The sequence below is a fragment of the Rousettus aegyptiacus genome, unplaced genomic scaffold, assembly GCF_014176215.1.
Source record: "Rousettus aegyptiacus isolate mRouAeg1 unplaced genomic scaffold, mRouAeg1.p scaffold_m13_p_3, whole genome shotgun sequence".
NCBI lineage: Eukaryota > Metazoa > Chordata > Mammalia > Chiroptera > Pteropodidae > Rousettus > Rousettus aegyptiacus.
Window position 1 is genome coordinate 6,961,191 of NW_023416306.1, and position 23,131 is coordinate 6,984,321.

A 23,131-nucleotide genomic window follows, 5' to 3' on the forward strand; every position below is an offset into this window, starting at 1 on the left:
TTTGCTCTAGCAGCATTTTTATTTACAAACAGCAATTTCCATCGACTTTATTTATACCATAAAAAAGCCATTTACAAGCAAGAAACAAGGATTCGGAACAAAATTAAGCAGCACTGAAATATTCATGTCACAAATCTAAAACAAAATGAATACAAGAGTAAAATATCATTTGAATAAATAGTCTTAAATTCATGCTATAAAATAATCCTTAATGGCAAGTTACTAGTTGATACAGCATCCGCTTAGCTAGCTTCATTTACTTCATATGGTGATGAAGTGTGGAGTCGTGAGGTTACCAGTTTATATTGCAAGATAATGACACTGTTAAGTCATTCAAATTGCTCAACCATTTATAACGGAAAAAAATGTTAGCCCTACTAATAAAAGTGGTGAGGGAGATGGTTTTCACATTAGGAAAATGGTCATTCGCAAAGAAACCAGGTGAGTCTACCTCTTACTATAGTCAGGGCAGCAACCAAAGGTTGAATTCACAGCATACTTGTCGCTGAGGGGCAGCGAGAGGGCCGTTCGCTGAACCTGCTGCGAGGCTCAGGCCAGGCCTTGATCCAGAACTGCCACAGCCCTGTCTGTGCAGACCCAGAGGGGGGCCGGAGAAAGCGGGTTCTCTTCCGGGCCGAGGGGTCAAGCACTGGGCAGAAACAGTGGAAACGCTCTGGCACTTACTGAAAAAGACGTTATGTGGCATGTGACAACCATTACAAATTCGGAACAATGTGAATGACTCTTCTGAACTTTCAGTTCAGTTGCACTGAGTAATATGAAATCTATGATTTATGAACTAGTTTCGTATAAAGAATTTACATAATTCCCCAATACTTTCATATATAAAATTTAATAAATAACCCTGACCAGTCTAGAAGCACCATTCAAGGGGCGTGTGCCCTTGGAAAATAGTTTAGGTGTTGCATATTTGAGTCCCTTTCAGTGGAGGCTTCACAGGAAACCATTACAGAATTTAACAATAACGACGACGACAAAAAAAAAAAATCACAGTAATAGAAAAAGTTGTTAAAATAAAATACACTGATATCCTTAAAGTAAAGCTCGTTCACATGGATGATCCCCCCTCTCCCCAGCCCTTGTTTTGTGTGTTCCTGCACCTTCTTCCTAGAGTCTAGGCCATAAAAAACAAAAGTGAAAACGAAGCCACACACAGAGGTGTGCAGGCTTGCAGTCCGGGCTACAGGAAGACAAAAGACTTGGTGATGACTGTTATGTCATTAGAAAAGACATCTACTCGTGCTCTGGAAGATTTTTAAATGATTAATTTAGTTCTACAGTATATTCTGCTTAACAGTGAACCGACAGTATCCTTTCTGGTGTAAAAAAAAAACAAAAAAACAAAAAAACAAAAAAAGAACAAAAAAACTGCCAAAGCAGAGCCAATTGGGAGGTTTTCCGCTGACCAAAAAATTAACTTGTCTTCATATACTGTATTTACAAATATAATTTCTAAATGTATTTACAGCTTTACTAGAAATTAGAGGGTAGAGAACTGATTAGAATGAAAATAACTGTTTAGAACCACAAACAGCAAAAGTATAAAAATCTTTGTTTTCACAGTTTGTAGTAACAGGTAAAACCCCTACAGAAAAGGACGCTGTCACTGTCTTCACATTGTCCGTTATGGAAAAGGTAGCTCAAAGAAGAGACTCAATTATGAACAAACCTATATGAATTCAGGATATATTTTACTGTAAAAGATTTCTTCACATATCACTTTTATCTTAATTGATTTTTGCATTTGTTATAAATGAAACATCTAATCTAAAACTGTACAGAAATAGGGACTTTGCTTTCCAAAAAGTCGCTCTAAAGAGTTACACAGCATACTTCGTAACTTCGGGGAGGGAAGAGTTCTGTTCTGTGGTCATGCTAACCCTCCCGGCACATCCTCCTGTGACAAGGCACAAGTGATTGCTACTGCCCGATCTGAATGGAGTAGGCCTCTCACCCGCCACGCACACCGAGGAGCGTGACAGTACGCACGCCCGGAGAGGCCACACAGCCGTGTGCTGGCCTCGGCGCCGCCCCCCTCGAAGTCCCGTGGAACCTTACAGTACTGTGTTATGGCTTGAGAATTCATTCTTAACACTGCTAGCAGTGGAAAGGGTAAAGTGTAGCAACATGAATGGGAGCAAGTGGAACTTGCGAAATGTGGAATTAGGATTATTAGAGAGAAACCCGATCAATTTTCTGCCCCTTTACAGTCCCATTACAATGTTTGAACCTGAACTGTACAATCAAAGCAATGTATATTTTTGTCAAAGACAATTTTGGATAAGTCACTCTTTGGTAAACTCAAACCAGTTAAACAAATTTACAAATACAAAGAACTCCATGTAAGTAAGGTTAAGACTGACACGGTGACAAGAGCCAGGACATTCAAGGTGCCTGCCCCAAGCGTTTGCCCCTCCTGCCTTGTCTGATGTATCATGGAAGACTCTGGAGACCTTGCAGAAGGCCCCGAGCGTAAGTGGAAAGGAAGTGCATCCCTGAGCCTCACCCCTCATGTCCTCGATTTGGGCATTTCTCGTCACAAACTTAATTTTGTATCACAACATAAATTTTTTGCATTTAATTCTTAAAAAAAAAAAAAAAAAAACAACGAAACTTATTCGTGTAAGGAAACAAAATCACGAACGTTTACCTGAAACCCCAGAACATATTTAAGTGGGTAAACACTGGGGGTCCAGCCTCCCCTTGAGGCACGCGGCTTTGACGGGAGTTGAACAAGTGCTTCAGGGAGAGAACAAGCCCCTTACTTAGGCAGTTTGACAGGAAAAGGCATACCATATACCCGATTTAGCAAAAGCTGCTCCTCGGGAGCAGCAGGATTAGAGTGTAATCTGTACGTAGTAACACTGATGTGTAGCACAGTTCACGCGTGAACAGATCCTGTGTGCTAAGGAGACGCCGCTGCACGGCTACCGCCCCCGGGACCCATCGCATGCGAGGGCCTGTCACACGCGAGGGCCCGACACACGCGAGGGCCCGAATGGTTTATTTTCTCAAAATAACTCCCCCCCCCAAAAACAAATAACAAAAAAAGGACTTCCCCCCAACCCCCACCATTCTTGGGTTTTTAAGAGCCAAAAAAGCATGGAAAACCAGCAAACGTGTACTGTCGTATTCCTTGAACTCCTAGCCTCTGAGGTTGATCTTTTCGTTTGCTTTTCTTTCAGGTGGTTTGTGCTGGTCTCCTGTGGGGAACGCACTGGTTGTGAGTTTCAGAGCCAAGGTTCTCGAACAGAGAGTCTGGAGTGCTGACATCCGACCACAGGCGGCCTGCAGCACAAGCTCACCACCAAACTGCTCACAAAATTACTCTCTGTCAGGGCATGAAGTACCAGAGCAATCTTGTGAAGCCCGTTTTGTTTACTAGAAGCACAGGGGTGAACAAAATACATGACTGAAGACATTTGCTAAAGTACTAATAAAACATTATTCGAATAGGACTCAGGTATGTTTTTATACAGTAATGTGTTTGCCAGCACATGCTTTTGAGGTCTCTTTTCAAGCTATAAACTCAGAGGAAAAAAATAGTAATTCACTATTACCGTATGATTTCACATTTTCTACAACTATACTGACCTAAAAGATACATAACATAAAGATAGCACCACGCGACCAAAACAATGGTGACACACACAGATTCGGTGACACACAGAGTATCTCAGGGGGCTTTTGAACTGGTGGTTTCTTTAAGCAGGAAACACTGAGAGAGTGGGGGAGTCACTGAGGCTCTCGTTAGCACACACAATTCTAAGATAGATATATTGCTTGCAATTCCCATAGAGTATATCTTTACAAAAGTACAAATTCCAAGTTCTGCAGTTTCCCTGGGAACTGCATGTAGAAAAAGCTGCTGTGCACCTGAACTGGCTGTTTGAAAAGAGAAAGAAAAAAACAAAAACGAAACCACAACACTGCTTGGAGAATATTGTAGACAGAACTACAAATCCCTTTCCTTCAGTGCGAGTAGTAACTCATGGTAGAGAGTGATCCCATTTAGTTACCTGGTATGTATGTTTCTACAGTACGGAATGAAGGTAGATTCGTAGGCCAGTAAAAACACTGAAAACCACTGCTCCTTTGGGGTTGGCTAATAAAACACTACGATATGTAAAAAGATCAGCACCACGGGTCATCCAGCTTACCTGCTGGACGACTAACAAAAATTCCAAATGGTTTCCAACTAGAGTTGAATACATTTTATGGCATTTGGTTTATGTATTTGTTATGAAGCAGAGCTATGAACACTGTGATTTGCTTTGCTTGCTTTTGGACACAATGATTAATATATATGAAAACCTATTAACATTCTTTTGTAAGGGAAATAAAGGGGCAAAACCCTAACATATTAGGTAGAGATGAGACAGAGTCAAAAGCCCTGTTCACATTGTATTAAATTATATATTCCTCTTACATTCACCTCAACCAGAATAAAATCAAATTTGAAAATGTATATATACTATATATAATAATCACTTTATTATATATATATATAAATTGTCTAACTACTCCGTAAAAGTAATTTTTAAATTAGAAAAGTTACCCATTTGCATCAGCTGACGGCACCCTAGGCTCTCTCCGCGGCAACGCGCTGGTGCCAGTGCGCGGTGGCACCCGCGGGAGAGCGGGCCTCCCGGCGGAGGACGCAGGGTCAACCAGTTGGCGTAGCTGAATCCCTGGCATCTCGGATTAAGAGTTCAGCCAAAGAGGAATACTGTCAGCCTGTGTTTTCCCTGGATATGATGCCCTTCATGCTTTGAGCTCCTTGGGGGAGGGAGGGCGGAAGAAAGGACAAACACAATGAAGTGTTCCTCCAGAAACCTTAGAAAAACTGCCAAGAGACCAAGAGATTTCCAGATGGTTGGGAAAACTAAAGATTACAACAAAGCAAATCACAAATATGCATTGATTAATGTGCTTTGTTTGGGTGCACTTCTTTACCATCTTAATCGGGAGCATCGGACACTGTGTGAATTTCCATCCGGGCATCTAGGGCCATCTCTGAGGCCGATGCATCATTGTCTAGTTTCTGTTCCACATACACATCTGTTCTCTCGGGGGACTCGATGCGACTCCTGACTTCCGCGACGCCGGGGTGGTTTTTCCGCAGGTGCTGGTTGAGGGTACCTTGGAAGGGAAAGCACTTGCCACAGATCTCACAGCGGAATGGTTTGTCGTCAGTATGGCCCCGGATGTGGTACTCCAGCTGGTCCTTCCGCGTGTACTTCTTCCCGCAGAACTTGCACACGAAGGGGGTGATTCCCATATGGAGTCGCATGTGCCTGTCAAGGCTTCCCTTCTGGTTGAAGGACTTTCCACAGTAAATACAGATCAGCCTCTCGTTGTACGGGTACCAGTGACCTCGTGCACTCCTCTCCCGGGGGCTGCTCTCGTACCCGGGGTTATTCATCGCGGCCTCGCCGTCGGAACCCTGCACCAAGCCCTGCAGGTCGCTGTGCAGGTGGACAGACAAAGCCCGCTTTTGGCGGGCACGCCCGCCTCGGAAGCAGCTCAGCATGGACCTGGACGGGCTGGAATTACTCAAACTTCCAAAAGCTTCTGAGACGCTGGCGGGCTGTGAGGCTGCCTGGGAATAGGAATACGCGTGCTGGAGCACAGAACCATAGGAACCCACGTTCACCGCCACGACCTGTTCGCCGTCGACCATCTCCGTGTGGTAGCCATCGTCCCCCAGGGAGGAGCTGTCGGAACAGCTGGGCCGCTCGGACTTTTCCATCTTCACCTTCACCTCGGCGATCTGGCTCTCCCTCACCAGCAGGTCGCCCTGCTCGTGGTCCCCCTCGATCTGGATCTCGTACTCAGAAACGCTGCCGCTGCTCCCTCGGTCCGAGTGCCCTTCCTCCTGCAGGCGGCTGCGCAGAGCTTTGCTGGGCGTCGTCTCCATCCGCAGGTCGCCGCTCGTGGTGGGCTGCCGTACCTGAGAGCAGTACGGAGGGGAGATCTCCACCGGGTTGGCGAAGAAGCTGCCGTCTTTAACTCCATTCCGACTCTCTGGCGTCTCTTCAGCGCCAACGGTCACAGAGTCGACGTCTCCAACACTGATTTTGGAATGGATGCTCTCCAAGATCTGCGTGCACTTGTCAATGACACACTGCATCTGAAGGAAGCTGGCTGCCGTCAGAAAACTGACAACATCCTTTAGCTGCAAGGACATTCTTCCAGTGTAACAAAATGAGAGCAACTGCTCAAACACATTGGGATTTTTAATCACCGATATTGACAAGCCACTCATGGTACTTAATGCTGAATGGTCCCGGAAATATGGGGAGCTGGCGGCAAGGACTGCCTTGTGGGCTCGGAAAGGCTGACCCTGAATGTGGACGATGATGTCACATAGTTTCCCTTGCAGGCGGAGTTCGTTTAGCTGGCTCAGAACGGTGCTGCTGTACTCGGGCACGTCAAACTGAATAAAACTGCTGCTGTCCATTTCTACTGACATGAAGCGTGATCTGTGGAGAGAGAGAGTTTCATAATTGACCAACGACTCCTCACTCAGTACGACTCGCATAAACACAAGCCTGCAAAAACGACGCCCTCGCCACTGCGGCTGCTGCACCTCCCGGCCTCTGCCTGCGCACACACGCCTCCTCTTACTCATTTTCGGTCTCTCCTGTCTTGGCTAATTCACCTAAAGCCAAATAACCAAATGATCAATTAGCCCAGTACGCTAACTGCCTAACTTTCATCTTGATCAAAATTAAAACCTGTCCCACACATCCATGGAGACCTTTAGTCCTTGACAATTTCGCACGAACTAAACATGCTCATGGACGTTTCTGACAGCACCAAATATCAAGGACCTTTTGGAACGGATAAAATGTCTCCATGGACATTTTGGACAGGACCGGAGGTCCTGCAAAGGTTTGTAAACAGCGGGAGCAACAGGAGTGATGGACATCACAAGTACACTGTCCTCCACGACTGTCCACCGCACTGGCACATCTAGTACAGGCTGGTGCCCCCTGCCTAGAATCCGCAGTACTGAATCACTCAACACTACGAAAGCGTGTTATAGCCCGGGCTGCATTCCCTGGCCGAACATAACTAATATTAGATCTAACAATTATATTTCAGTTTTTAAAACCCAACCAATAGAAATGTAAACACCATCTGAACAGTACTGAATTAAAGACAAAATCAAAAAGGAATAAAACTATTTAGAAAACTCACATCAACTCTGCAGCAAGAAGCGTTTAGGAGTGACGTTTACTTATATCTTCAACTTACTTGAGAACGCATCCAAAAAGAGATGGACGGATAAGTGATAAAGCAAACACAGCAAAATGTTAATAAGTACAGAGTCTGGATGGTAGGTACGCAGGGGTTTACCATAATATTCAACTTTTCTGTATGCTTGAAAAATTTTCATAATGAAATGTTGAGGGTCTTGAAACAATAACAACAAATTTTAACATGGAAAGTCGGTATGTTAATTTTTATCATTAAACAACAAAAATAAATGAAATCGCTCATGAGGTTAGTAAAGGAAAAACAAACCCAAAGAAAGCAAAAAGGTAATTAATACAGAACAGCATATAATCAGAGAAAAAATTTAAACTACAAGACAATGTGAAACTAAATCCAAGATTTCTGCAGGAAAGTATCAATTGTTTATTATGACTAGATCACATCATAATTTTTTTAACCAGAATTTTAGTTGAAACGTGTCATTAGTTAAAGAAGAATACAGTGCCCTCATTTATCCTAGGTTTATGACTGAAATCAGTACATAATGAACACATATTTAGGATAACATTAATTGGTAGAATTAAGTAAATTAGAAACAAGCACCAAAGCACAATGATCTTCGGGTCGTTCGTACTATTCTAGATGAACGTTAAAACGTTCAAAGCATCTTCGTTCACGGGGCACAAAACTGATACCAGAGCCAGCACAGAGCATAAGGAAAATTGTCCACTTTACCTAAGTAAACAGATTTTAAAGTCCTAAAGGAAATTCTAGCGAAATAACCCATCAAAAGAATAATAGAGTATGACCAAAAGTAAGGATGGCCATATGTTAGGAAATATACAAACAGAATTTGCAAAGTCAGTAAGTCAAAGGAGAAAAACCATATGGCCAAATCGATACTATGCCAAAATGCATTTCAGAAAGCTAAATCCCCTTTCAAAGTAAGGAAAAAATACTTGAAAGCTAGGAATAGAAAAACATTTTCTCAATAACAGTATCTACTGCAAACCAATGACAACATCACCCTTAAAAAGGAAACGTCACAACTTTACTTCCCACACTGTGTTTATTAGAACACACTTCCTTCCATGAGCTAGCTTCAATATTCCTACCTCCCCGGGATTACAAAGCACGTTAGCATAACAACCCATCTGAAAAGTCCTGCAGACAAGAATTCTATTTAACTCAACAGTCTGCAAACTCAATTGACCACAAAACTCCTCTCTCAAGGTATACAAATTAATGTTCCAAAAAATTACTGTTCCCTGGTGCACACGCCCATAAACACTTTTGTGAAAGCATTCCCGTCAGTGCCTGGGAAGATACGAAGTTGTCTACCCATCACTCCTCTTACTTAACATTGTTCTGGAAGTTCCAGCCAAAGCAAGACAGGAGAAAGTTAAGGCATACAGCCATTAGATGGGAGAAGGTGAAATTATCATTCAAGGAAGAGATGACTATTTACACAGAAAATATAAGAGAATCACTTAAAAAAATCTGTTAGAATCAGGATCTAATAAGTGGAGGGTTTCAAATATTACTGTACACAAAAAAAAACAAGATAATGAGAAATTACAATAGTAATAGAAACTATAAAATATCTGGGGGATAAACAAAAATTGGTCGGGACTGACAAGAAGAAAACGGTAAGACTCCAATAAGGACAAAAATAAATAAGTCTAACAGAAGATACGGATCATGCTTCTGGCAGGAAGATCTGACACTATAAAGATGGATATTTTCCCGCAAGTTAATTAATAAAATAAATATAATGCAGCCCAATGGGCATTTATAAATAAATGCAGCCCAGGGCAGCCTGGGTGAGGCGGGCGGGGACAGTAAAAAAAAAAAAAAAAAGGTAAAATTGTGCTAGAACATTGCTGTCCAAAGATATACAGTGCAAGCTATATGTGTAATGTTTTCTAGCCATTACATTGTTTAAACCTAAACATACAAAATGAATTTTAATATATTTTATCAACTCGATAATATCTAAAATATTGTCAACATTAATCGATATTAAAACACTGTGTAAGTCTTTGAAATTTGATGTGTGTTTTACGCCAACAGCACATCTCGACGTGAGATAACCACACTACGAGAGCCACATGTGGCTGGCAGCGACCGTACTGGACAGTGCAGACCCAACAGAATAAACACTGAAGAAACCTGAGAAAAAGAAAAATGCAGGCGAACATACAGATGTCAAAATGTATGATTAGACTATAATTCATTTGGTAAGTCCGGGCTGAGTGTCTTTGATGTGCCAGGCCCTGGGGATCCAGGAGAGCTCTAATTCTCTTGTTAAAAAATGTGATAAAAGCTATGAGATCTTTCACAATGGGGGAGTGGTGAGAGAAGGCCACTTGAACAAATGCTATTTCAGCTGAGACCCAGAGGTCGGCCGCATGGATGTGGCGGGGAGGGGCTGCAGGGAAACGTCCAGTCTGGCAGACAGAAGGGGTCACGTGTGCACAGATGAGAGCCTGAGTTGGGAAGGGAGGGAATGCTGGGGAGGATCGTGGCAAGGCTGGGACAGAAGCAAGAAAGGCAGAGGCCACCAGGGCTGTCCAGCCAGGTAGAAATCAGACCACAATGAACTCGTGAGCCATTTCCGATCAGTGAAAAAGAAAGAATTCTTGAAATAGATGCTGCTCGGATAATAGAAATAAGGAATAATAAAGTTAGATCCCTTCCTCATGACATACCCAAAAATAACTTCTAGAGAAGGCATTTTTAAGCACACAAAGACCAGAAGAATAAACAGGAATTTAACTATAAATGTTTATGCATATAAAAAAATACCTTTTATCAAAAAAAGGACAAGTTATGAAAAAATATAACATGTGGCAGAGAAGTATAAAATTCTTACAAATCAATAAAAGTCAAATATAACAATTGAAAAATAGGCAAAGACTATGAAGAGGCTAAAATAAGAAATCAGAAGAACCTTTAATACTTAACAACTTCATCGACAAACAGAAATAAAAATTAACATGAGACACAATTCGTTCTCAAATTGGCAAGAATTCAAAACACAACCCAGTGGGCAGTGTTATAGGGAGAGGGCAGCTCAGATACCCCTGGGAGGCAAGTATAATAAAAGCCTTAAAATGGGCATTTGATTTGGCACTCTAGATCATTAAAAATCACAAATATAGGCATAATAACTTATCAATAAGAATACTCAATTACAATAGCAAAAGACTGGAAACAAATGAAATGTCCAACCAAAAGGGAATTATTAAAGTACAGTATACCTATATGCTAAATATTATTGCCTTTATTAAAATGATGTTAAAGAAGAATACAAAGGTAGTTCCAAAAATGTAAGCCCCATTTTTATCTGTTTTCTTAACTATCTGCCAGATTACTGACTGTCGAATAGAAGAAACTCAATAAATATTTGCTGAATGAATATTTAATAACAGAGCAAAAAAAATCAGGTAACAGATCAACTGCAAATGAGCACGAGGAATCTTTATGGATAATGGAAATAACTGGTTAAAACTAGATTATGGTGATAGTTGTACAACTTTATAAATTTACTAAAAATCACTTAAGATAAGTGAATATTATGATACGTAAGTTATACTTCAATAAAGCTGTTAAAAAATCAAATAATAAAATTAGGATATTACTAAAAGTATGTATGCAAATACATATGTTAAATATACAAAGAAGCAATACTGAAAGAATATAAAATGACACAAATACTTTGGGGGGATTTTAGTAATATCCACCAAATTACAAGCGCATGTCCCCTATGTCTGAGCAATTTTGGTTGTAGGAATTTACTGTGGCATTGTTCATAACAAGATTCGAAACGAACTACCAGGAGGAGCTTGGTTAATCAATTATGGCATATCCGCATTCGAGATCCCTCTGCATCCAGAAGAAATAAATGAGGAAGCTCTTTAGTACTGATATGAAACAATCACCAGGATACACTGCTGACTGCAAAGGGTACGATGCAGAACAGTATATACACTATTTGTATGAAGCAATATGAACACACACGCACATATGCACACACGCACCCCACTGTGTCCTTACATACATATACGGACATGCGCGGAATATTTCTGGAATGATATACTGAGACCTCAACTGCCTCTTGCAAGGGGAACGGGGTAGCTGGAAGGCCTAGTCACTTTCAGGGAATCTTTTTAGACTCTTAATATTTCTAAACTATGTGAACATATTACTTATTAAACATAGGAAACATTTAAAAATTTAAAGACACTTCATCCAGTTTTTAAAAAATAAGATCATAATAAAACTATTAGGAGCATGAATTTCAAGTCAGATCTGAGTTCAAATGATGCCTGCTTTCCACTTGGGCAAGGTACTTTATAACCTTTCCAAGTGTCCATTTTCTTATCTTTAAAATGGAATAATAACGGTCTTTGCCTCATAGGTTGTTATGTAAGTAGGAAGCACTTAGCATAATGGCTGCTTGGCACATGGTAATCAAGGTTAGCTACTATAGGCTCTTTTCAGGGAGACAGGATGGTGTAACAAAGAGAATGGCTTTGAAGTTAGACTTGGACATGTAGCCTGGCTCTGCCACTTTCTAATATAAATAATAACAGTGAACGTTGAAATAGCTATCTGGTCTTGGACAAGTCAGTTAACTGATTTCCTTATCTAGAAATTCATGCAGTGAATGTGCTATAATAGCTTACATATAATGAATACTTACCTTGTGCTACACACCTTATATATGTTAACTAATTTGATCCTCTTATGAACTCTGTGAAGGAAATAGTATGATTGCTCCCACTTTATAGATGAAGAAACAGGAAAAGAAGTTAAGACACTTGCCAAAGGCCCCACAGCTATTAGATGAACTTGGTCTGGCTCCGGAGGTGGTGCTGGATTCTGCCTTCTAGAAACACAGACACTGCCTGGCGCCCAGCAAATGTCCAAATGTTACCTATTCATTACAGTGTTTTCATGACACAAGAGTGTGTAAATAGTGACTTTTGGAATTAAAGGGCAAAAGGAAGATGGGTTTAGGCTTTTTAAAGGTGCAGAGCCCTGTGCAGAAAGGAAAATAATAAAGCATTTCTGAAAGAGTCTGTAAAACTGATAACAGTCTCCCAATGAGGCTTCCTCCTCCTCCATATGGCTTTTTACTTTCTTCTCAAAGTAGAGAACCACCCTTGAAAGAAAATCACTAAAGAGAGAAAAACAAAAAAACAAACAAACAAAAAAAACGAACGATCATGATTAACACCTAAGCTAGGGATTCCATTTTTCTGCAAAATGAGAAAGGAAGTGCTTCACTCTCCTTTACATTCACACCTTCGTTCCGCTGTGACAATGAGATTCAAAGGCTTCGGCCTAAAGCTGTTAACAAGCAACACTCCAGTAAGAGGCTTCCAAAAGACTGACACGCGGAATCTGCAGGTAGTTTAAGTCCTAGGCACATTACCACGCTAAAGAGAGTAAATGACATAATTAAAAATCACAAGTTCTACACCCAACAACCTGACTTATCAGGTCCAGTGGTTCCAAGGTAAAGCAAGTCATACCCTCTTACAGAGACATCAACTTCAAATATGACCTTCCACACCTCTGTATCAGCAGTCTCCCGGCATGGGCTACTCACTGGTTTCCTGTAGGTCCTGATTTCTCCCCTGCATGGAAATGTCAGTGGGCCTATACCTATGTTACACCAGTGTTTAATTAATTTATCTTTAAAATAAAATATATGCATGTGGTCAAACTTCAAATCACAGTACAGAAAAATATAGAATGAATAGCAAAATTCTTTCCCAGTCCCTCTTTCCAAAGATAACCACTGGTAAGAGTTTTTAGGTGTTCTTTCAGAGAAAACTGTAAATATCTAATCTATCAGTGTAAACCGTTCCGTACTCTGCTTTTTAAAATGTACTTAATACACCTTAAACTCCTTCTGGAGCAGCACATACTCACCTACCTCAGTATCTCTTCCGACTTATTAGTACTCCACAGACGGCTGTGTCACAATGTTCTTAACCAGTCCCCAAGTGATACCCAAGCGGGAAACCATTTAAACAGTCATAGTATTTCCTCCTAGCAGAGGAAGTGCTGGGTTATTTTTCATTTCGATGAATAATGCCAGATTATCTCCCAAAGGGGTAGCAAGTACCCTTCCACCGACAGCACATGGACGTGCCCATTCCCCCCACAACTGCCAACAATGGGTATTAAACTTTCTCACTTTCGCCAACTCGATAGGTTAAAACCGGTGTCTCATTGTTTTGATGTGCATTTAATTATAAATGAGGTTGATCATCTTTTTTCATGTTTAATGGCAATTTGTCTAAGTCTGTCTTTGAATTGCCAACTCATATCCTTTGCCCATATTTGCCTTTTTTATTGAATTGTCAGAACTTTTCACAAATTAAGGAAATTAGCCTTTTGTCATATGTGCTGCAAGTACGTATTAGACTTAATTGCAACCACTAAATGGTATACTGACTGTGAATTTAAGTTATTTTTCTACATTTATAGGAAATATTCATTCGATTTCAATCTTCTGCATGCACAAAACCAAAGGGAATTCAAAGATGAATGAGTCCCGATCTTGCTGTTTGATACAAGTTAATGCAGATGCCTCCCAACTCAGAGATACGAGAATGGAATTAACTTTTGATAATGCAGAGAAGTGATTTATATTAGCTTTTCATTTAGACTAAGTTTGCAGCTGCTTCAGAAACAATAATGAATTTGATTATTCCACTCACTAAATACATCAAAATCAGTGGTCTTTAATGCAGCAGATTAATCACTGGTCTTTCTGTCATATTAAGCAAAAAATAAACAAAAATCTCCAAACTAGAAGTTTACATTGCTATATTTTAATTTAAAAAACAAGCATATATAAGCTATTTTTCTTCAATAGCATTAATACTTACTTTAAGAATACTTATTTTGTTTTTGTTTGTAAAAACTACACCTTGGGTAAAACTGAAATACTGCTTTTAAAAAACATACATGGAGAGGACTTGGTTGAAACAGTCTGTTGGGAAGTTCAAAATCGTCAGCTCCTCCACTTCCTCGTAGTCCGCTTCTGCTCACAAGCCAATGGACAAGCGTCTTGCTCTTCCAATTTCTTTAATTTGAGAATACTTTCACACCCCTGGAAGCAGCTTTCGCCTTGCACACAGCTTCCGCCATGGTCAGCTGATGAGATGCCACCACTGGGCTCGACAGTGGGTTCTGGGAAGGAACACCTCTGCTATGGGAGTCTGGCCATTTGTCCACATCCACGTGTCCAGCCACCGCCGCACTAGCTATAGCGACTGTAAAATGGGATCACTGCCCCCTCTCACCACACTCTGTAGCCTCTCCTTCCCCCCATACCTGGGGACGTCCAACATCATCACTAATGACCAACATTTACTGAATGCTTGCTACGTGCCAGGCATGTCGGAAAGGCCTTCTCTGCATTATTCCACTGGGTCCTCTTGACTGTCCGCCAGCAGGCAGGCTCCACCACCCTCACTTTAGTAATAAGGAAACTGAGGCTCCAAGAGGCTAACTTTCCCAGGACTGTTCCAAAGTCTGCTCACCCTGAACCCCTATGCAATAAGCCCTTACTCCTGCTTCATTTGCCCGAGGGGGAGGGGAGGACCAGCAGAGGGAGGCAGGAAAAGCTGAGGAAAAGGCAGGATGAGAAGAGAGCCTGCCTTAGCTTACCCTCCTTTCTGAGGGTGGTGGCCAGAGAAAGAGAGAAGGGCAGGTGGCAAAGACCGCATGGCTGCCCAGGGCCCCTGCTCCTTCCTCTGTGAGTGCATCTGAAGTAATGGCCATCAAAATGACAAATGCACATCCCCTGTGACCAAGCAACTTCAGCTCTAAGAATTTACTACAGCACCCTCTTTCTAGAATAAAATCTCCCGCTGTTCTAGATCAAAATCACCAGTAGAGGTAAGGACAAAGGTTAGAAAATAAGTACCAGGTGAGACCCTCCCGCCAAAGTGCATTATGTCTTCCACATCCACAGCTTTTATCCCCTTTTCCCCCTCAGAGCCCCTAAACCTGGTTGGTTTCACCTGGTTTAGAGCTAATTTTATATGCTGAAGCCTCAACTAATTAGAAACCACTGATCTAGGGCTCAAGTAACTGGTCCTTTTGATGTCTGAAGGTGAAAGTCACAGACAGCAGAAGCTGCCAAGAAGACACAAGTTCAGCCCAAGTTCAACAGAATTCAAAGCAGGACTGAGGCTGGTGTTCAAAAAGCAAGAGCAGACCGTGAGGGGCTCTCCAGGGCTGACCAAGCACCAAGGACGGCAGCGCAGGCCAGGGCAAGACAGAACCACGAGGAGTGGAGAGCGAGCCGGTTCGGGAAGCAAACGGACCCACACTGCGGAGTGAAGGCGGACCGCGCCACGGCAGGGGAGAGGCCACTTACACAGCGAGGCGCTGTCGGCATAAGCCACAGTGGAAAGCGGTGCTGTCCTGTAAATTACCATACGAGCCAGCCTGGGACAGTCCTCCCACAGACCTGGGGTGAAAACTGAAGGAGAGGAATCCTCGCCATAAACACGCACGCCGGCTCCGAAAAGAAAACCGAGATCTGATGCCGGACCACAGGACCACAGGCTTAGTAGGTAAAGCTTCCGGAAAGCTTTGTGAGATCGCCCCCAAAAGAGTACAGACTGCATCACCGCACCCCTGAGAGATGCTTTAGAATAAAAAGGTCACTTCGCAAAGACAGGGAAACCACAACCAATCAGATCCTGAGAGGTGAACAGGTCCCGGTTAATCGACACTTGGCTCTTCCTTCCGCCCCTCTCCTCCCACTGAGTTTTGAGCAAAAGAGAAATGGCTTTCCTCATGACTAAAGACATGTGAATCACAAAAAAAAGAAGAAAATGAGATACCATTTGTAAGCCGTCAGACTTGTGCACATTTTAAAAGGGCTGGCAAGCTAATTCTGAGGGATAATCTGGTGATACCGATCAAAATGTAAAAGGCATTTACCATTTGCTCCACAATTAATTGAGCCCACAAATATACGGTACTTACAAAAGTTTAAGCTCTATGCAAGGAGGGTGTCCACTGAGCATTTTTATTTGCTATAGCAAACAAAACAGGAGGAGAGGGGAACAACCTCAAAATCGACAAAAGACTGGTTCCAAAAAGCACAGTCAATAATGAAACACTACATGGCCAAGGAAACAGCTCTAATATTTAGCCAAAACTAGCAAAACAGGGAACAATATGTGTATATATATGTGATTCCCTTCATGTACTTTCCTGAAAAGAATAAGTGCATGCTACTGTAGCCATTCTGGAAGGGAGCACGTGAAACTGGGGAGAGGAAAGAGAAACAGACGTTATATTTTTTAATATTTTTATTAAATAGCTGTGTTATTCTTGCTAAAAGTTTATATACCTTTTTAAATCAAACAATCTAGAGAAAGGCTGCAAATGGATAATTACTGCATCAAGCAATTATGGAGGCAGAAATGAAGAACTGATAGAATAAATAAGACTGATTACTTTTGACCAAAAAGAGATTTTTAAAAAGGAAACAGAATAAAGGAAAACTTCACAGTAGAAGTAATATTTGAACACGATTTTGCATTTCAAATGAAAGAGAAAGAACACTCCAGACGGAAGGAATGGCAAGAGCAGAGAACAGCAGAGTGAAAATGTACGGTGTCTGGGGTAGCAGCCGGGGGCCCAGGTACAAGGGCGACATGGAAAAGAGGAGTACCCCAGCTGGAACGTGGAGGACCTTGAACACTAGATTAGAAAACTCAGACCAAACCTGCAGCCAGCAGTCTGAACATGGGTCCAGACAAGGACTCGACAGGGCCTGGACACTGGGGGATGCTCTCCATTCTCAGAGGCAAGTCAGTTCCGCCTCAGACAAGCTGAGTTTAGGGCATCTGGGTCGTGCTGTCCAGTAAGCAGTGGGAAGTACAAGGCTAGAGCTGCGGAGAAATACCACGCGTGGAGACAGCACTGGGAGTAACCAAAAACTACTGGAGGAGGATGGATGTGGTAAGAAGAGGTTACTCAAAAGAAAAGACAGAAAAAACGAGCTGAGAACAGAAAAGTCGTTTGCTCCTGTAAGAAGTGCTGTAATATGATATCTCATGAAAAAGGTAACAGCCACACCTAGCCCTCTCCTTAACACATCATTCCGATGAAGAGTAAAATTCTGCATGCATTCTGTGAAGCTGCAAGGGAACTGTACAATGAAAACCAAAACCAGTGACATCTTCTCACACTGCTGACCCATTTTCAAGAGAACCTAAAGATGTGAAAGAACACTTAAATGTCATCTGGGCAAAACACCCACATGGGCCCTGAAATCCCCTCACCAATATTCTTGGGTAAAGCCCTGGGGCTGTTTCCCCATAACGCCGAACAAAACGAACATGCACAACCTAAGCAATTAGAGATGGGCTGATTTTGGGGGCCTCCTGTGATTAGAGATGGGCTGATTTTGGGGGCCTCCCGTGATTAGAGATGGGCTGATTTGGGGCCTCCTGTGCTGCTGAGCTCTCACACTCTCGGTGGCGAGCTGAGGGTAGGGACTGTGTGCCTCAAGCCCAGCAGTGCGCCTGACAGAGAGAGACTCTTAACATGTCAGTTGATGCGACCTAAATCAAGGTAGTGGTTCAAAATCCATGACTGCCACCATAGCTGCACCCTTCAGCTTTCAACTTTTCCTGCTGAAGACCAGAGACACGCAGGGCCATCTCTGCCCATAGACACAATCTAGCAAGGTGGCTCATGCTCCGCCAGCCCATCAACGCTCTAATTTGCTCCATTTCACTTAAAAGTACCCAGTGACACGTCCAAGAAAGGGAAGGTTAAAAATTTGGGAGTTGTTTTAGGCACCAGGAGGTACCTATTATCCTCAATCAAGATGCCCACGATTCCAAACCCAGACATGCACCTGCTGGCTTCAGTCACTTGCTGATACCGGAGACGCAACTCAAACGAGGCTTTCCTCATTCAGGCACCTCCATCAGGCACAAAAGGCCCGAGGATCCCCAATTTCTGTTCTCATACAAAAAGTCATTTAAAAGACCGCAGATGGAAGCAGTAGGGAGGACAGGCCTGGGAACAGCAGTAACAATGATATAAAAAGAACTTTTCTAGGTATTTCTGTCTGGGTCTAGATCAAAACTAAAATCGAGTTGTCATAAATTATAATCTAATCCTTTAGAAAGCAGCAGCCGGATGACACCAGGGCTGCAAGAGACATTCTGGGGCTGCTGAAACCCCAGGCAAGAAAAAAATAAATAAAATGGCATTCCGTGATGGGTATTCATGAGGCACTCATCCTAATTTAAAAGAAAACAAGTCTAGAGTTCTTACTGCATTAATTCATGTGAGCCTGAAAGAACATTTTTATCCAAACTGTTAGATTTCCTACCAAGGCGTTAACATTCTCCAAGTCTGCTCAGATACACTAATTCTGAGAGTGCGGTTTGATCTGACAGGGTTTGTCTTCCAGTCAATGCAAACATCAGAGGCTTCTTCTGAGCTTTCTTAGCGGGGCAGGAGCAGTCTCTTTAACCTCACCAGCAACGTGTAAAAGCCAACAGTCACCAAGCTCCCACTGCGTCCCGTATGCTAAGTGGTAAGTAAGCTCTGGACCTGCTCACTGAATGGCATGACTCCTTCATGGAGACTGCTACCACCCCATTCCACAGACAAGGAAACTCAGAGACTGAGGACCTTTCCTGCGGTCACCAAGACTGGCTGAGTCAGGGTCTGAACTGAGATCTGCTGACTGCTGGCAGTTCAGGCAGGGGGTGGTGGACCTGGAAAATATGCAAGTTCCACCTCTAATGACAAAAGGATTAGAAAAGCTCACCTGGAATGGCTTTCTTCCATGAGGTTTTCCACGCCATCCATATCAGCCAGAAAACCATGAGAAATTAAACTATTCAGTTGATGACTTTCACTAAGCTAAATTCAGCAGTCTGTCAGTTATAAAACATTAAGTGGACACAATTAAGAAGTTTGAGAAACATTAAGCAGAATTTAAGCTAAAGAAACATGAAAATTAATAGAAAATAAGACAGAATGATGGATTTCTAGATCCACATATTGACATTTTTGACAAGTGCCTGAGCTGGAAGGTAGAAGCAGGATCTAGAGACGCAGAAATCCACAACTCAGTAGATAAAACACTAAGGTTCCACAGCCTATCATTTCCCCGCATTGATATATTTACACCTAATATTAATAATAATGAGGAGGAGGAATACTGAGGAATTACTAGGTGCTGCAAATTTTACTACCTCCTTCATATACTTTTTTCTTTTAAAAACTCATAGCAACCGTATGAAGTGGATTTTATCTCCACACTACAGAGGAGAAAACAGGCTTAGGGGCATTACATAAATTGCACAAGTTCACAGACGTAGTAAGTACCCTTGCTGGGATTCAAATCCAGCCTGTCTGACAAACCCAGGCCTGTCTGATTCCAGAACTGATGGTCTTTCTTTTCCCACAGCCTCCATTCGAAGAATTACACGACCTTTTTTCTTTTCCTATAATCAAGAGTAAACATTTTAAGGTTTCAAATATTCATTTTATGACATCGGTACCCTAAGAATGAGAACTGAAGACATCCACCTTGAATGGCAGCATTGGACATTAAGTGATGTATGACAGGGAAGCCGACAATAACAGAATCTCCTTTAAAAAGAGGGGAGGCAATTTTTTTTTTTTAAAGTTGTTTATCAGCAAAAATCAAGAAGTATTTGAGTGCCTATTAAAAAACTCCAGCTACGGTATTAGATACTACGAGGGCTCAGTGAGATGTGTTAAGACACAATGCCCTCAAAAAACTCCCATTCCAGCTGGGACAAGAACAAGACCAATAACCAAGGAACAAGTGCTGAATCCTGTGCTTTAGCTTCTGAGCGCCACAAAGGCATGGGGGTAGGGCAGTCAGGGAACACCCTCTGGAGGAAGTATATCTTCAGCAGGGGCTTGAAGGAAGTGAAATGGAGAATTTACACAGAGAAGAAAAAGGAGGCCAGCACTTCAGAAGGGGAAACAACAGGAGCAAAACCCTAGAGGCAGTCAAACTCGATTCCAAAGGGGACAGGCTGGGAGGAGAATAAGGCAGGGAATAAGGTTCAGGTAGGTGAGGAGGGGCCAAATCAAGGACAGCCTTGAAAAGACAGGGTGGGCAATGGCTGGACACAATGTGACAGGCGAGAGGCCTCTACTGAGTTTTGAAGGGTGGTATAAATGCCATGGCCTCTTGGCTAATCTAGCCATTAAGCTTTCTGTTCCTCTCCTGCAAAATGATCAAGAACCAGCCCCAGTCTCCCGCCCTCGACACTGCCTTTGGAATAGTTTCAACTTTGGCCTAGTGTTCAAGTTCCTTCAGGAACTAGCCCAACCAATCTTTCCAACTGTTCCCTTCCTATATGAGCCCTTCTCTACAAGGAGACTGGTCTATTCACTAACTCCGTAAGATCACTGGGCCTGATTCCTCTTTTCCTATCTGAATCCTACTCACCCTTTAACAGCCAGCTCAACCCCCACCCCTAAGCCTTCCCTGATCACTTGGCTTGTAAGGACCTCCACCTTGTCTTCCTGTTAATTCTACAGCATTCAGTCCTGTCTAATCAATCAAATACCTTTTCATAGGTAAAGTCTCAGCACCCAATGTAAGGCTGCTCCGAGGCTGTGTGTCTTCTACTTTCCCCCATCACATGGAACAGCATCTTGACATTTAATAAGCAAGCAAACACTCAACTCTTTTTCTGACTTCCTATATTAAGTTTGGCATTAGCATAAAGGAAGGATGGGGGAGGTGAGGGGGGAACTTCTGAAGTCAGAGACCAGCTAAGAAGCTGTTGCAATAATCCAGATGTGAAGCAAAGAGGGCCTGAACTAGGGAACAAAGAGAATATAGGCAAATATAAACAAAAAAATTTTGCATGTAAAAACTTAGCGGGATGTGATTGACGACTACTATGAGCAAAAGCAAAGGATGAATTATGATCAGGGTAAGGTTTAGAAACACTTCTTGGAATCATTTTAAAGCCTGTCTGAAACCAAGTGTGTTAAGTGGCCAAAAGTCCGTATTTGCAAAAACTGTTCAGTGAAACTGCCCAATATCTTGAACCAGGCACAGTCCTTCCAATCTCAGGCAACAGAATGGTAGACCTGGAGAGGTCTTTAGAAAGCTAATCTAACACCCCCACTGAACAGATGGGGGAAACTGAGGCCCAGCGTGGAAGAGACGTGCTGAAAGCCTCAAAACTGAGACTCCCGAACTAGTGTCGCCCTACAGCACAGCAGCCTAACCCAGAAAGACACTTTACACCCGCAGGTCAGCCCAGCCTTCCGTAACGACAGGACCGACTGAAGGCGAGAGTGACCATGGAGACGTCCAGGGCCAAGCATGACGCGTCGCCGCCTGTTTACCTGGAGAAGGGCGCTGGTGTGGGGTAGGGGCTCGGTTGCAGCCACCCGCAGGGCCGACCCCACTCGGCCCTCTTATCCAGGGGTTTCTACCACTCGACCTCCCGGTACAAAGGGGGAGCGCCCTCAGGGGCGAAGGGCCCGGAAACAGGGGATCCCCAGACGCCCGGGGCAAAGGCTGGAGCGCTCGGGGCAGCTGACCGAGCGCGACCCTCTGCCCCGCCAGGGGCGCCCGGACTCCGGGCCGAGCACGGTTGGCCCCTCGGGGCCGCACGCTTCGCCCGAGCAGGTGCCCGGGGCCTCCCGACCCCGCCCGGCCTCGGCTCCAGCCCGCGCCGCCCGCCAGCCCGCGGGACTGACCAAGCGCGGAGGCTCCCGCCCCGCCGCGCCCAGAGGGAGCCGGACAGCGGCCGGGGACTGCCCGGGCCCCGCCGGCTCCGCCCGCGCCTCTCCCGCCGCATGTCGTCCCCGTCCGCCGCACCTCACCTGCCGAGAGCGCCGCGCTCACATCGCCCGCCCGCGGCGCTCCCTCCGCCGCCGCCGGCGCCAGGCCCGTCCCCGCCGCTCCGGCTGCCGCCCCAGCCCGCGCCCCCCGCCCCCGGAAGCGCTTCTAGGCCCCGCCCCCTAGACGCCAGCACTTCCGGGCAGGCGTGGACCGGGAAAGCGGCGCTGCAGAATGGGCCTGGCGCCGGAGTTCTGAGTCGTGGATTCCGCCCCGGCAGCGTCCCGGAGCCTGGCCGCGGAAGATCGGGAGAGCGGCAGCCTTAGTCCTGATTCCGGGAGGGAGCGGCGACGGCTCTGCTCTCCAAGCCTCCCGCCCGTGTTCTCCTCAGCGCCCCCTGCTGGCGGGAGGAGGACTCCGCAGCGGGGCGCGCCCCGGGGCTCCCGGAGCGGAATGGGTGGGAGGTCAGGACCCTCGACCCGCCACCACCTGGGGCCTGTGCCCAGCCCCTGCTCGGCCTTCCGCTTCTGAGACCCTCGCTCTCAGAGCCCTTCCAGCTCCTGGACCTCACGGAGCTGCGTTTAGAGGAGCAGCAGAAAGCAGTGAAGTGTAACAGTTCAGAGAACGGGTCACTTAACGTAGGACCTTGGGAATATATATTTCCTCTCCCTCGAAACGGAGACGAAAATTCCGAACTTGAGGTTATAAAACCCTTGTCACAGAGCAGGCCTCAAAAAATGTGCGTTGCCAGATTCTTGGAGGCACCCTAATCTTGGGTGGGAGTGGAAGCATTTTACTCTCCGCTTCTGCTGAATTTAACGCCCTTTAAGGAGCTTCCCTTTGCATTTTGGTGGACTCCTGAGTAGTCGGCAGAGGTCTGTTTTTCTGACTGTAGTACAAATAAACTAGGAGTCGAAAGATGATAACCAGCTCCTGGTCAGGATATAAAGTTGAGACTTCCTGATGCTGCCCCATCCTTTGCAAGCAAGAGTTCTCTCCAGGATCCGTCCAGTAGTCACGTTCCAG

The 23,131-nt window shown here is 44.1% G+C and overlaps 1 protein-coding gene across 6 annotated transcripts; it reads right to left on the reverse strand.

Annotated features, from left to right (window-relative positions):
- Nucleotides 1-22,203, reverse strand: ZBTB34 (zinc finger and BTB domain containing 34). 6 transcript variants are annotated; one of them, XM_016131706.2, is made up of 2 exons: nt 22,150-22,203; nt 1-6,506 (listed from the first exon to the last, which is right to left on the reverse strand). In XM_016131706.2, exon 2 carries the CDS (start codon nt 6,494-6,496, stop codon nt 4,982-4,984), a length of 1,515 nt encoding a protein of 504 aa, XP_015987192.1. In that variant the 5' UTR covers nt 6,497-6,506; nt 22,150-22,203; the 3' UTR covers nt 1-4,981. The 6 variants fall into 6 exon arrangements, with proteins under 6 accessions (XP_015987192.1, XP_015987190.1, XP_015987193.1 ...); XM_016131704.2 differs by lacking the exon at nt 22,150-22,203 and adding an exon at nt 20,874-21,874; XM_016131707.2 differs by lacking the exon at nt 22,150-22,203 and adding an exon at nt 14,236-16,557.
- Between the last annotated feature and the right edge of the window lie 928 nt (nt 22,204-23,131).